Source organism: Mauremys mutica, chromosome 10 (genome assembly GCF_020497125.1).
Source record: "Mauremys mutica isolate MM-2020 ecotype Southern chromosome 10, ASM2049712v1, whole genome shotgun sequence".
NCBI lineage: Eukaryota > Metazoa > Chordata > Testudines > Geoemydidae > Mauremys > Mauremys mutica.
In genome coordinates this window covers 25150666-25164567 of record NC_059081.1, presented here as the reverse complement: position 1 = coordinate 25164567, position 13902 = coordinate 25150666, and the positions used below count along the sequence as shown (strand labels likewise).

Here is a 13902-nt window from a genome sequence, read left to right as displayed (position 1 = left end):
TCTGAGCTGGGGCAGAGTGTTGGGGTGCAGGCTCCCGGGATGGGCGTCAGGGCAGGGGGTTGGGGTGCTGGCTCTGGGAGGAGAGTCAGGACTGGAGCAGGGTGTTGGCATGGAGGAGGGGGTATAAGGTGCTGGCTCTGGTAGAGGGTTAGGGCTGGGGTTTGGGGTGCTGGTTCTAGGAGGGTGCTCAGGGTGGGGTTTGGGGTACAGAAGGGGGTATGGGGTGCTGGCTCCTGTCAGGCAACACTTAGCCTCGCTGCACCTGCTGCCAACTGGGAGCCACTGGAGGTAAGACAGGCTCCCTGCCTACCCGGCCCCACACCGGTCCCAGAAGGGGCCAATGTGCTCTGTGTGCTGCCCCTCTCTGCAAGCAATGCTCCCACAGCTCTCCCAACCAGTCAGGGCTAAGGGGGCATTGCTTGCAGGCAGAAGCAGTGCGCAGAGGGAGAACCCATGGGGTCGGGGTAGGCAGGGAGTGTGTCTTAGGGGCAGCCACACTGCACCACCAGAGATCGTGATCAACTGGGAGATGCTCTAGGATCGACTGGTTACCACTGCTCTAGACCATAGTACAAGGCACTTCTGCATGAGAACAAACCTTGGTTGCAAAATCAATAGCACGAACAGTACTGCGGTCATATCAAGCATTGTGATATTTGAATCAAATTCTTAAGCTTAATTTACAGGAGCATCACTAAAGACTTCTTCCTACTATTTATTGAATGGCTAACGATGTCAGGTTTAAAAAAAAATCTGGAAATAGTATTGAACTCTTTTCTGTTGCTTTTTAACAGTTACTGTGTGGTGTGACTTTTGTTTTTGTCTCCTTCACACTGCCTTCCCCCCACAAAATGCAGTCAGATTTTGCAGGTTTTATTGCTTATCCTACCGAAAGCAGATATTTGCTATGCGTTCAGGTGGATGTGCATGTGGATTTTTGCAATGCTGTTAGCAGTCTGTTGCCCATGATAATTGATTTAGCCTTTTAAAAATTAAAATGCTAAATGGGTGTCTTAACTGTGAGTCGTCATCACTTTGGTTTTTATTTGCAACCAAAAAAATATCTTGACAAGCTAATGTAACCTCCGCAGTACTTTAAGCTAAATAATCATCAATAATCCTGGCGTGTAGCAAATACATGTGAGATGGGGGGGGCCTTATGAATTAGCAAAGATTCTATAAACAGGTTAAAACTTGAGGGCACACTAGAACACAAGTGCTGCAACGGTAAGAAGTCTAATAGTCATGTACTTACCAGTTCAGTAATATACTGACTGTTTTAATTCCTGTTTTAGGTGACCGAGATAGCAGTTGTCCAGTGCTATTTATACTGGATGAATTTGATCTCTTTGTTCATCACAAGAATCAGACATTACTGTATAACCTTTTTGATATATCCCAGTCAGCACAGACTCCAGTAACAGTTATTGGACTTACATGCAGACAAGTAAGAAGTTTTTCTTTTCTGTTTTATAGAGCTTATGTTGCTGACATCTGTAATGTTTCATATACTTTTCATATATTTATTCTTAAGACTCATACCTTAAGGAGACAATTCTGCTAATTTTGGAAACTTCTCCCCCTTACCTAGTGTTATATTGGCTTACTTTAAAAATTGATTCCAGTACAGATACAAAATAAGTGACACGAAATGCTACATATTCAGAGCAAATGGGAACAGAAGTAGGAAAACAGGAATATGCTCCAGTAACCTTTCTTACTAAGAAAATGAAGGAGGTTTTTTCAGATTTAATAGGAAGCAAACTTTTCCTGCATTTTAGAATGATCCAATATCTGTCTTAAAGATGAAGCATCTCACCAAAACATGTACCAAAAGTTCTAAAAAGAGAAGGACAACACAAGAAGCTATTAAAGCTAATGCCATAGAAAGAATGTCAGTGCTATGTCAATTTCTCCTATGTCTTAACCAGACTGTACTTCAGGAGAAAAAGCAGTGGTCACCCCACTTAATGTGTGTGTTGCCTATGTCTGGACTTAAATGTGTTACTATATCCTGAAGATGACCCAGTCCTCAATTCCATCTTTATCACTGATGTCCCCCACAAAAAAGATTTAGAATAAGCACTAGAAATGACCTCAAACCACACTGACAGTCAAAGAAGAATGCCCTTTCATTTCAGATAATTAAAAAGAAATAAACTATATATAAACTTCTACATTCTTAAGACATGGGGAAACACAGGACAACAGTAAGCAAGTTTTACTTGTTAGTAGTAGTTTTATAATATAAAGGACTCTCAAAACAAACTAAATGTTGCAGGGATTACATACAAGATGTGGCCACAAACTCAATAGTAGTAATTGTCAGCTGTCAATCTTCAGGCTTGCCTCACTATGTAATTAGGCTTTTTGGATCTCTGCTTTTTTTTTTTTTTGTTCCCTGTTAGCTTCAATTTTACTGCTTAAAAATGGTTACATTCCTGAGAAGAGGATAAAAATTTGGACTTCTTTTACTACTTTGTAGGAGCCATGTTAATCCATTTCTCATTAGTTTTCCATCTAAAATAATATCAGGATCAACATTCAGTTACCTATCTTTCGTTCTAGAGGCTGCTGGTTTCTTCCTTTCCTCATTCACTAATGAGCAAGAGTAGAAACTTTGATCAAGCTACCTGTCTTTCTACCACAATATGAAATATGACACATGCTTTTTAAAAAGCAAACCTTTTTCACCAATAATTGTTGCTATAACACTGCCATACTTACAAAAGAAAAGACTTCCGATCTAGACTAATTTTGGGAATGGGGGGGAGGGTAAAATGTTTCAGGGTTTCCTTACATTCACTTTGTAAACTATAAGGCAATCTTGCATTATCATTAAACGCTTAAATCCCTGCATTCCTACAATACAGTATGTCTGTGGAATACAAACTACATATGTATTTAAAAAGCTGCTTAAACAACCATCATTACTTCAGTCAAACACTCATGTGATGATGATAATAAGAATCTAGAACAGTGTTATTAAAGATTTTAATGTTTTTAAATGCTCTTAAAGCAACAGTTGAAAAGATGACTAGGCCACAAGAAAAGAAAGGCTGCCTCAAAACAGTGGGCCTCCAATAGAACAAGTTTAGGGGTGCTTCTGATTTTTTGTTTTGGGGCAATGTCTAATGAGCAAGTTACTTTAAGTTAATATTGGACCTATTAATTTACAGAATGTACTGTAGTTTTATAACTCTTCAGTTATAAAAGTTCCTGTTTCCAGAGTCCATTACACTCTCCATCAGTGACTTATCTTAATTGGGTTCAGGAGCAAAGATCAGCTTTTTTGTTTTTTAATAAAAATCTTCCACGTCTTTTAGGGAATCTCATTAGATTTCATGGGAATTGGAGGTCGATATACAGTGGGTCATCAGATTGTGTACAGAAGATTGTGTTTTTGGCCTGTTACTACTGTAGTCTTAATTTGTCTTGATTTCATGCATTTTTAACCAAACCTAAAGCTTCCTGCTTTCAGGGCAAATAAAAAAACCTGAGAACAAAGTAATCCTTCTCTGACCCAAATGTCATGGTAATAGAGAAGCAATACTTAATTTTCCTTTTAATAGACAAATACCAATTTTCTCTTACTTCCTTCTGATGACAAGCTTTGTTACCTCTCTAGAGAAAATCAGATTATTCTTCCTGCTCAAAAGCAGCCTAATAGTATTTGTGTGGTACAAGAGAATTATTCTTCTAAAAGACAAATGTTGGCTCTTAAAATTTTTCTGCCAAGATCAGGTTCAGCCTTCCAAAAGATGTGTGTAATAACAGCCACCAACCTACACGTGTTTACAGCCCTGGTACAGTGGCTGAAGTATCTTGAATACAGCCCCAAGTAATAGAAATATTTACTTAATCTATGGAAAAATTACTGTGTATCCCAGCAACTAATTACTGTGACTTATGTAAATAGCTTGTAGTTGGACATTCAAAAGGAATATTGTCAATTATATTATAAATTAGCAAGTTTGTTACTAATCATGCTTTAGATTAAAACAATTTTAATAATCCAGTTTTTTATTTATGCTGTTTGTGCTTTCATCTTGGACTGTTTCACTGAATATCTCTATTTTTGTTTTTACAAGGATATTCTGGAACTCCTGGAAAAGAGAGTGAAGTCAAGGTTCTCCCACCGACAGATATATTTGATGAATTCATTTGATTTTAAACAATATCTTAGAATATTTAAAGAACAGTTGTATCTACCTGCAGAGTTTCCATACAAGCCTTTCATACAGAAATGGAATAAGAATGTTCAGGTAACTTGAAACACAAGTAGTAATAATGAAGTAATTAACTTGTCTCAATGAAGTATTTGAAAAGGTTAATTTATAAATTTTGCTAAATTGTTGTGGTTTAAAATAGTGCCTTTACTGTCCTCTGTTTATTTTTGGTGTTCACTGTTTAAGAAAGGAATAAAATGTGAAATGTTTTCTCTTTTTGCTTCAAAGTTAAGACCTCTATTTTTTTAGAAAAATAGTGAGAATTTAACTGTTTGTAATATCATAGCTCCTAGTAACCCTAGCCCCATTGTGCTAGGCATTGTACAAATAGAACAAAAGTACAAGGAAAAACAGTAAGACAATGTTGGTCAACAGACCAGTGGCTGAGCCCATTTTCAAGTAAAGGATGATATGATGAATCATGTGAATGGTGAATTATGTGCCATCTCAAATAATGCTGAGCAGATTGTGCTTGGATGTAAGTTCTCTTGAGAGGGAATGAAGTTTACAATGACCATGTGTCCTAAAGAGACTGTGTACATCTAATATAGCTTGTATTGTGAATTAAACCTTGGACTTGGTTTAATAAGCTGGTAAACATGTATATCTTCAGCTTTACTTCACTATTTGATATGAAACTGACAGATCTAACACACCCAAGGCAATTTGGTACTGAGCAGCACATGGATGGGAAAGCAAATCTGGGAAAGGTAATAGTGTTAGTGACTTGATAGCACTTTGGTGAACTATTGAGACAGAATGCCCCAGAATAGCATTAGAACCACAGGGTGATTGTGCTGTCTTTCAGAAGATACTTAGAGGTCCTGTTTCTGGCCATTAAAGAACTCCTGGCACTTTGTAGGAAGAGCAGATATTAAATAAAGTTTAAGGCCAGATGTAACCACTAAATAGTCTAGCCTGACCATGTGAAAATTATAGGCCATTACATTTCACCCAGTTAGCCCTGTATCAAGTTGAATTATTTGTTTAAAGCATATTTTCAGAAGACACTCAATCTTCATTTGAAGACACTGAGATAGAGAATCCACCTATTGCCTTGATACATTTTAGCTAGAAAAGGTGCCTTATTTCTAATTTGAATTTCTCTGGCTTCAGCTTTCAGCCATTGGATTTTGTTATGCTCTTCTCTGCTACATTAAAAAGCCCTTTAGTACCTGGTTTTAGCCTCATTTTTGGCATCTGTTACGGGTTCCATTAAATATGCTTGATATCACCTCTTATTGTGATCATGTTTCTTTGCCTTAAAAGTCTTAGTTCCACCCCAAAGAGAGCTGCATTTCAGTAGTGGATACAATTATTCCAGTATAAGCAACTTGCAGGGTTTATTTACACACACTTCTTTGGATTCTTTGGGGGTGAATGGTGCTTTAAAATATTAAAGACAAGGTGAGTGAGAATCTTTTATTGGACCAACTTCTATTGGTGAGAGAAACAAGCTTTTGAATGTACACAGAGCTCTTCTTCAGGTCTGGGAAAGGTACTAAGTGTCACAGCTAAATAAGAGGCAGAACAGATTGTTTAGTATAAGTCGTTAACACACATTTCAAGAGACCATTCAAAGTGAAGATGCCTGTTACCACATCTCTGGGATGCGGGAGAAAGGGACCTGTCAGTGTGGGACATTATGGGATGGCTCCTGAAAAAAGTAAGTCAACCTAAGCAAGGCAATAGCTATGCTTACACTATGTTGACCTAATTACATTGACCATGACTCTTTGCCACTCAGGGTGGTGTTAAATTGGTGTACAGGTACACCACTTCCACAGCTAGTTCGACACAAGACGGCTTATGTTGACAAACATATAGTGTAGACCAGGCCTAAGTAAGATCCCAGGAGAGGGAGTGGCATTTGAATGATCCATTTGAAGAATCTCAATAGTATGGAAGTAAAATGGAGTATTCTTATTTAAAGAGACTATAAACTTGTCTGCTGAGAGGCTGATTTACAAAGTGTTGGCCAGAGGAGGTAAGTTACTCTGAGAAGGCAAGCTGAATTGCTTTGTGTACAGCTAGTTAAATGATTAAGAATCAGATGTGGTTTTAAAACCACCAAAATATGGATACAAATAAGAAAATACATGAATTTCTTTCAATAACCTTTTTTCAATAGGTGTATATAAAATCTAGAAGTTCAACAATTATCACCATATGTATTTCAGAGCTGGAAGAGGATTCAACTAGTGGTATGTTTAGTATTACTGCCTAGTTAAATACCATATTGACTGTACTTTCACTTTTTTCAGGTTATACTTATGGAAATGTCCTCTACAAGAGCCTGGCCTGTCTTTTCCCCTTTAAAGAGAGATGTCAGTGTTCCTTTCAGAATTTTTGTTCTGATTCCACAATAAATATTAATACTGATTAATAAAAATACGTCTGGTTAGCTAACCAAGAATTTTCCAGTTGGATAAGAACCAGTGCACTAATTTTACCATTTTTAGTCTCTTTCAGAAGACAGAACAGTGCAAGAGATGCTACAAAATCATTTCCACTACAGCAAAGACCTGCGATCACTTCACATGTTACTGGTATGTTATGTATTGATATTTGTTTGTTAAATCTCATGAAATTGCTAATACAGTAGCCTATAAGCTACCATTATTTTTCATACAAGTTAATTGAGCTTTACTTGAAACATCTTATTGGATAGGTTTTTTCAAATGTGATTAGCAGGCCTATTTTGATCTCTCCTAAGTAGACTTAAAAAAGGTGTTTTGGTTTCTTGGTCTCCCTCAAGCCAAAGCAGGAAGCACTGGATGTTATCTGGGGCTATTCAAGTGGCTTCATATCTTTTTTGTGACGTGGCCTTCAGCCATCCTGGGTTCTCCTGCCAGATACGTTGGTTTCCATGGTGGGCTGTCTCAACATCTGGCTTCTTAATTATCGAGTAGAGAGGAACATAAACAAAATTGGCAGAGCTGCCTCCTAAGCAGCTTTTTGGGAAGAATCTGGCCAAACTTCAAATATCCATTGACCAAGTCCTCTTAGTTTTCTCAAGGTTTTCACAGGGGAGGAGCTTACACCAGTCCTCCTCTTGGAAGCAGTCTTGTTCCAGGGCAGTCCAGGAATCCTTCACTTCTGTCTGTAGGGAATCTCCTTCAAAAAGAATTCCTTTTTGCATTGCTGAACGCTGCCCTCAAGCAACCCTAATAAAGCCTTGCTTGCCAGCATGCTACCCCTTTTTCAGTCATCTCATTAGAACAGTGGTGGGCAACCTCCGGGCCGCATGCAGCCAGTCAGGGTAATCCACTGGCGGGCTGTGAGATGGTGTTTACATCAACGATCCACAGGCATGGCCAGCTGCAGTGTCCAGTGACTGCGGTTAGCCGTTCCCGGCCAATGGGAGCTGCGGAAAGCGGCAGCCGGCACATCCCTGCGGCCTGCGCCACTTCCCACAGTTACAACTGGCCAGGAATGGCGAATCATGGCTACTGTCAAGGTAAACACTGTCTCGCAGCCTGCCAATGATTTCCCTGATGGGGTGCAGGTTCCCCCCTGACCGCATTTGAAGGTCAATTCAGATCTTTCTCTTAGGCCTGGAATTATGAATCTTCACTACCTGTACACAAGAAGTAATTTAGTTTAGGATATGCCACAGTTCCTTCCTGGATATCCTCCTGCCCATATGATCTGGAATGTAGAGGTAGAGAGCTGAGATCTTCTGAACAAGAAGACCATCTGTCTTGTCTGACCCTGCACCTCCCACCTCCTGACCAGAGACTAGGGATTTTACTCCTGATATTCCATCATCTACTAGCGCACAGGTTTTCTTGTCCACTTTGAAACTCAACTACTTGGTCTGCTGTAGAAAATTCTGAATCTGAACCACCCCTCTTGTCTATTCTTCAAGCCATCTCACCTTGCAACTTCCTTTGCTTTGTGCACCTATAGGAGCTGTACTTTTCTTCACCCTCATGCTAACACATTGGCAATACCAACACTTTACGATGTAACCAGAACTTCCACTTTTGCCCCTTCCTTTGGTCTTGCCTCTGACTTGTGGGTTTTCTGTAAAATCCTTAACCTTCATAACTAACTTGAATGAGGAAAAGTATTCACATTTTCTCTACCTGAATGTGATTCAAACCTCAATCTCCTTTCCAGTCCATAAACAGTTTCTTACAGACCACAGACACCTCTTCTGCAGGGAATTCCTATCTGCTTCCAGCCTTGGTAACCAAATATCAAGGTATGACATTAGAATCTTTTCAGCAGATAAATCACTGTATTCTGAGTGGATTTGGTACACTGGTCAGACTCTGCTTATGCCCCTGCAGAACTTTATTTTCCAGAGATGGTGCACACTCTTACCTGAGGAACTCTGTGCGTATCCCAACCAGGAATCCTTTCTGTGATGCTCTTCCCTTTGGACGCCAGGGAGCTAAGTTTCTCTGCATTATACATGCCGTCATCCTATCAGGCTGGAGAGTTCACTTGAGCAGTTTGTCAGCCCGGTAAACTTGCCCTCCTCAATATCCAAATCTCCAAGTGCTATTTGCTTAGCCATATTGAGCTTGGAACCACTTTTGAACAACAGTTTTATGTTCTGGTTTGCTGTGTCAACAGGCGAGGGTAGACTGCGCAGATTTCACTACAGGAACTTAACCCAACTGCCTTGGGAAAAGAGACTTTCTCAGGGGATAGGAACAGAGAATTGAGCTGCTGCCTCCCTGGTATGTAGCCTAAGAACAATTAAATAGGACCATGCTGAGAATTTCTCTGCATCTATTGCTTCTGAGTCTCCAACACCGTGATGTCTGGCTACTCTCCTCTATTGATATTCCCCTGGAAACTTGACCTGTTATCCTGAGGCCAAAGCATCTTCTGCAGGTTGGAACATCTAGCTTTTGTGGCCTGGAGGATAAGTGGTTTCCACTCTAAGGGGAAATGCTTCTGTGAAGAAATAGCTAGCTGCCTCTGAGATAGCTGTGCTCATGTCATACCTTTACCAGTTAGTCAAAATAAAAAGGCTGAGGTGCTGAATTGTTCTCTCTAGCATGTCCTGAATGTCTTGTTTGGCTTAGAAAAGGGGCTGAAGTTGAGCCCTGAGTTTACTCTTTGGCAATAGGAGGAGGTTAGAATACAGATTTTGGCTGCTAATCTCATTAGAGCACCCCAAGCACAGCCCGGTTTCCCCTTAATGGGACTTTCCCTTAATTTTGAATGTAGTTGTCTCCATTTGAACCTGTGTGAGAAGTATCCCTGAGGTTGCTTTCTCTCAAGTTAAGTTTTTAATTGTTGACTTCAGTGCAAAGAATCAGAGGTGACCTTGCTAGTTACAGGAAAAAATGAAGGTAGAAAGGTATCAGCACATTTTTACTTAAGTTTAATTCAGAAATAATTATTTTATTTAATTATGTCAAGAACCTTTCAGTTCCCTTCAGTGGAATTTATATTCCGTTAATGTGGAACAGGCCATGAAACTGTCTTGCTTACTCAGTAATTCAGAAAAGTTGAGTACTTCAACAGCAGCAAAGCTGTTTGTAAGGCTACCGTAAATGACTGAATTCGGGAATGTAGCCTAGATGCCTATAATGCCTAAGACCCATTCCCTCATGACCACCTCAGGAGTTTGGAGGACTTAAGTATCTTCCAGCTGCAAGGCAGTCATGGGGCTGTCTCTGTATGCCTTCATCTGTGATTTACTAAATTTATATATAGCAGAATTGCAGTGCAGTCATTCAGTGCGCCAAACTCCACTCTAGTTAAGCCCTTCTCTGTAGAGATAGTGCTCACTAATTCCACTGCTATAAATGTAGGATAAGTGAAAAGGGGCTCACAAAACACTTTGGCTAATAGTTACCTTATAGCCTTCTTTCTATTCTACGCGTTTCCCACTTCACCTTAAGGTTGTCATTTGTGAAGTCTTAGCTGTTTCTCACTCTGATTTTTCTCTAACTCAGTCCTTCAACTGGCAAGAAAGAGGCACTGATCCCTGTATACCTTGAATGATAGTTCTGGTTCCTTCTTCCTGCCACTGAATATAGTGGCTACCAGAGAGGATAGGAGCAAAGGACTGTGACAGTTATCTTTGCTTAGAGTACCATGCTCTATTCTTGCACTGGGACAAAACCTGAAAGATATGGGATTGGACAATAACATTCAGTAGAATATTCTTGATTATCACTTAACTGAATGGGGTAGAAACCAGGCATTCCTTCAGATGGACCCACAAGAGTGGGAGACAGCAATAAAAGCCACAGCTCACACAACAGGACAGAAAACTGCAAATGTTTGTTATAATTTTACAAAGTAAATCTCTGCTGTGGCTGAGATTTAATCTCCTGTTAATGTGCCTGTTTCCTCCCTCCACCATCTTAATATGCAGAAGATTTAAAGAATTAAAATTATATTGTTTCTGTTCCATTGAAGAACATTGCTTGGCTGTGTGTTTAAGAGTAAGTTATCAGCAGCTTTCTTAAATACTTGCCTTGTGAATTTGTATAAAATAGAAGTGAAGGTAAGTCTGACTGCTGCCATGCACCATGCCTATCAGTCAGTACATCTACTGTCATTCTGAAATCAAAACAAATGTACAGTGGTGGTATGGGATACCAGTCTGGTCTGAAACAAATTAATTTCTATTTGCATTGTATTCTTAATCTCAAATGTCCTCTTAATGTTACTTTTTTCCTATGGCTGGTAACTGAAGCCTCTCAGTCTAGTGTACTCTGAATTTTCTAAAATTAGTGTTACATGTTCTATACTACATTCTAAAAATTCTGGCATGTCTTCTAAACTAAGTGGGTTCTGCCCACAAAAACATTTATTTATAAACTGTAATTACATTTATATCTCCCCCGCAAGATAAGTTATTGGGGAACCTTGTCTCTGTGCTCCACAGGGTCAGCTAACTTTCATTTTCTATAAGAGCATTGGGCAAGTTGCTCCTCCCAGTGTACAAAAGTAGTATCTTGAAATGTTCATAGTAGCTTTTCCTTAGTAGAATAGGGTATGTCTACACTGGAAACTTCAAAGTGCTGCTGTGGGAATGCTCCCGCAGCAGCACTTTGAAGTGAGAGTAGTCGTGTGCAAGTGCTGGGAAGGAGCTCCCCAGTGGTCCTGGTAATCCACCTCCACGAGGGGATTGGCTCTTAGTGCTTAGAGCCTGTCTACACTAGCGCTTTAAAGCGCTGAGACTTGCTGGGCTCGGCAGTGATTTTTTTCACACCCCCGAGCCAGTAAGTTAGAGTGCTATAAAATGTAAGTGTAGACAAGCCCATAGTCACTTGAAGATCAAGCTAAAGCTAATTCATTAGGAGTATCACTTAAGGCCAGTTCTTCATTGAAATTTGTGTTTCAGCCATCATTGCATCAATTTGTGAGCTATTAGTGTTTTATTGTCATGTTGCATTTGGAATCTAAATGTGGCTTGGCTGTATTATTACCCAGATCTAAGGTTTTTCTTCCTCCAGTCTTGTCTTCAGAACAAATAATTCAAGCTGAGCAGAGTTCTATTAATGAACGGTCCTAGCAGTAACTGCCAGATTATTAGCTGCCTTTAGTGTTGTAACTTCCACTGTAAAGTAATGCACATATCAACTTATTAATGTTTCCAATTGCTTAGTCTAGGAAGCGCATCCACTTTCACATATGACTCATGAGTATGGAATGTATCCAGTCATCAATATTTCAATAAGAAATATTTCTCTTGCTTTTTCAGATGCTTGCTTTAAGCAGCATAACAGTATCTCACCCATTTATGACTGGATCAGATCTTCTTGAAGCAAGCAAATTGTGCAGAATGGACTCAAAAGCAAACATTGTACATGGTAAATTCCAGTATTTTGTACTTTAATAATTTGTGAATATAGAAGCCTTGAAGTTGCTATGGTGGTGGCCTTTCAGTTCCCCTCTTGCACTGGACAAATACAGTGTCTTCCTCCTCACAAGTCCTCCACCAGGGCTGAACTAAAGGGAACATCTCTGCCCCTGGGTAGGCTCCCTCCCCCGCCCCCCGCTACTTTCCCATTACATCCTGTTCCTTACTTTTGAAACAATGAAGTGTTGGTTGATATAATAAGTACTCTATGCTTTCATACCAGATCTTTCACTCCTGGTCTTTGGATATGAGTGAACTTTTACTTTTTTTTAAATTTTAATTGAGAATGTAGGGCTTGTCAAAGGTGCTAGAGTTAGGGCATGGGAGACAGAAGTACCCTATCTCCAGGAAAAAAAAATAGCATGGACAACAGAAGGCTCCTTGCCCTGATCATCTGCCTTCCCTTGTGGCTGGAGCAAAAAGTAATGTTCTCTGTAAAAGGAGCCAGGTTAGTGTTAGGTGATAACCCTTGAGGCAGAGGAGCAGTTTCCTAGGACACAAGTTGTAATTCTGTTTTATCACTTATTGTCAGACCAGTAGGGAAGAGTGATGGCTTGAGATGTAGTGCCATTAGTATGTTGATATGAAGTTCTCTCCCTTTCTTTAGTCTACTCTATACTCTTCCAATGTCTAAACAAAATGGGTTTAAATGAATGAGCTGGTTGAGGCTTCCTTTAAATAAAACAGCTGCTAGTGCTGCAGTAAGGAATCAACTTGAACAGAGAGTTGATGCTTGTCCCTTGGGCTGGGGAGGGACAGGGCAGCAACATGGCATGTGCTGAACTTTTGCTACCAAAGTTGGTGACCTAAGTCCGTTTGGATCCTCAACTGTTTCTGTATGTTCAGTATCTCAAAGTGCTTCTCTGTTGTGGGCACTGTAACAATCTATACCTTGGACACCTCCATTGGATTGCTGCTCTTGCAGATATACCTAAGGACTACTCAAAACTTCAGCAGAAGGCAGGTGCTCCTATATTTCCCTGAGTTTCATAAATAGTGCATATTACAGATGTATCAGAAACAAGGCAGTGCAGTTCCAGAAGCACAATTCAAGGCATTGATTATTGCTCTAAAACACACAAACTTTAGGACCTGGATATCCAAAAGATTGACTTTCTCTATGCTTTTACCTAAGTTGAGAATACTTAAGCTAAAAATACCTTGGCCATAGCTCTAGAATTCACTTATCCCTAGTAGCCTGACACTCTGGGTTTTATGTATATTTTGTTTTTTTAAACTTTCAGGGAGCACACTGTAAGGCTCATTTCTATTTGGTTTATGGGTGAGAAGTTTGTTCCTTTTTAATATGCTTGTCTATTTACTGGTCTCTGACAAGGAAAGATACATGTTTATATAAACCCAACATTAATTCTTGGCCTTGACTTCCCTTCTGAGACTTCCATGAGAGATACTACTAGTGGTGATGTATCTTAATACAGATACCTGTTTATAAGAAGGTGAACTGCAAATATAAAATAGCAATCAGACGTTACCTTGTTTCTAAGGAGATGAGCTAAACTGAAGTAGCCCAGAAAATGTACAAATGGTAAGTTGAGAAATGTCCCAATGGTAAAATTATTACTAAGGTAAAGGTAGAGAGACAAGGTGAGTAAGGTAATGTCTTTTATTGGACCACTGTGGTGGTCAGTTGGTTTTGAGCCACACAGTGCTGTTCTTCAGCTCCATGAAGCTTGAAAGCTTGTCTCACTAACAGACATTGGTCCAATAAAAGACGTTCTCACCCACCTTGTCTCTCTAATATGCTGGGACTGCTGTGGCCACAACTATACTATAGACACCAAGGTAAATGTGTCAATGTAGTAATTGTCT

The 13902-nt window shown here is 39.7% G+C and overlaps 1 protein-coding gene across 8 annotated transcripts in view; it reads left to right on the top strand.

Annotated features, from left to right (window-relative positions):
* ORC4 (origin recognition complex subunit 4) overlaps nt 1-13902 on the top strand; it is a 47762-nt gene that overhangs the window by 30063 nt on the left and 3797 nt on the right. For all 8 annotated transcript variants that reach the window (XM_045031979.1, XM_045031973.1, XM_045031980.1 and 5 more), the window contains 4 exons: nt 1296-1447; nt 4092-4265; nt 6692-6778; nt 11914-12022. In XM_045031979.1, the coding sequence (XP_044887914.1) occupies nt 1296-1447; nt 4092-4265; nt 6692-6778; nt 11914-12022 (522 nt within the window). The remainder of the gene's footprint in view (nt 1-1295; nt 1448-4091; nt 4266-6691; nt 6779-11913; nt 12023-13902) is intronic.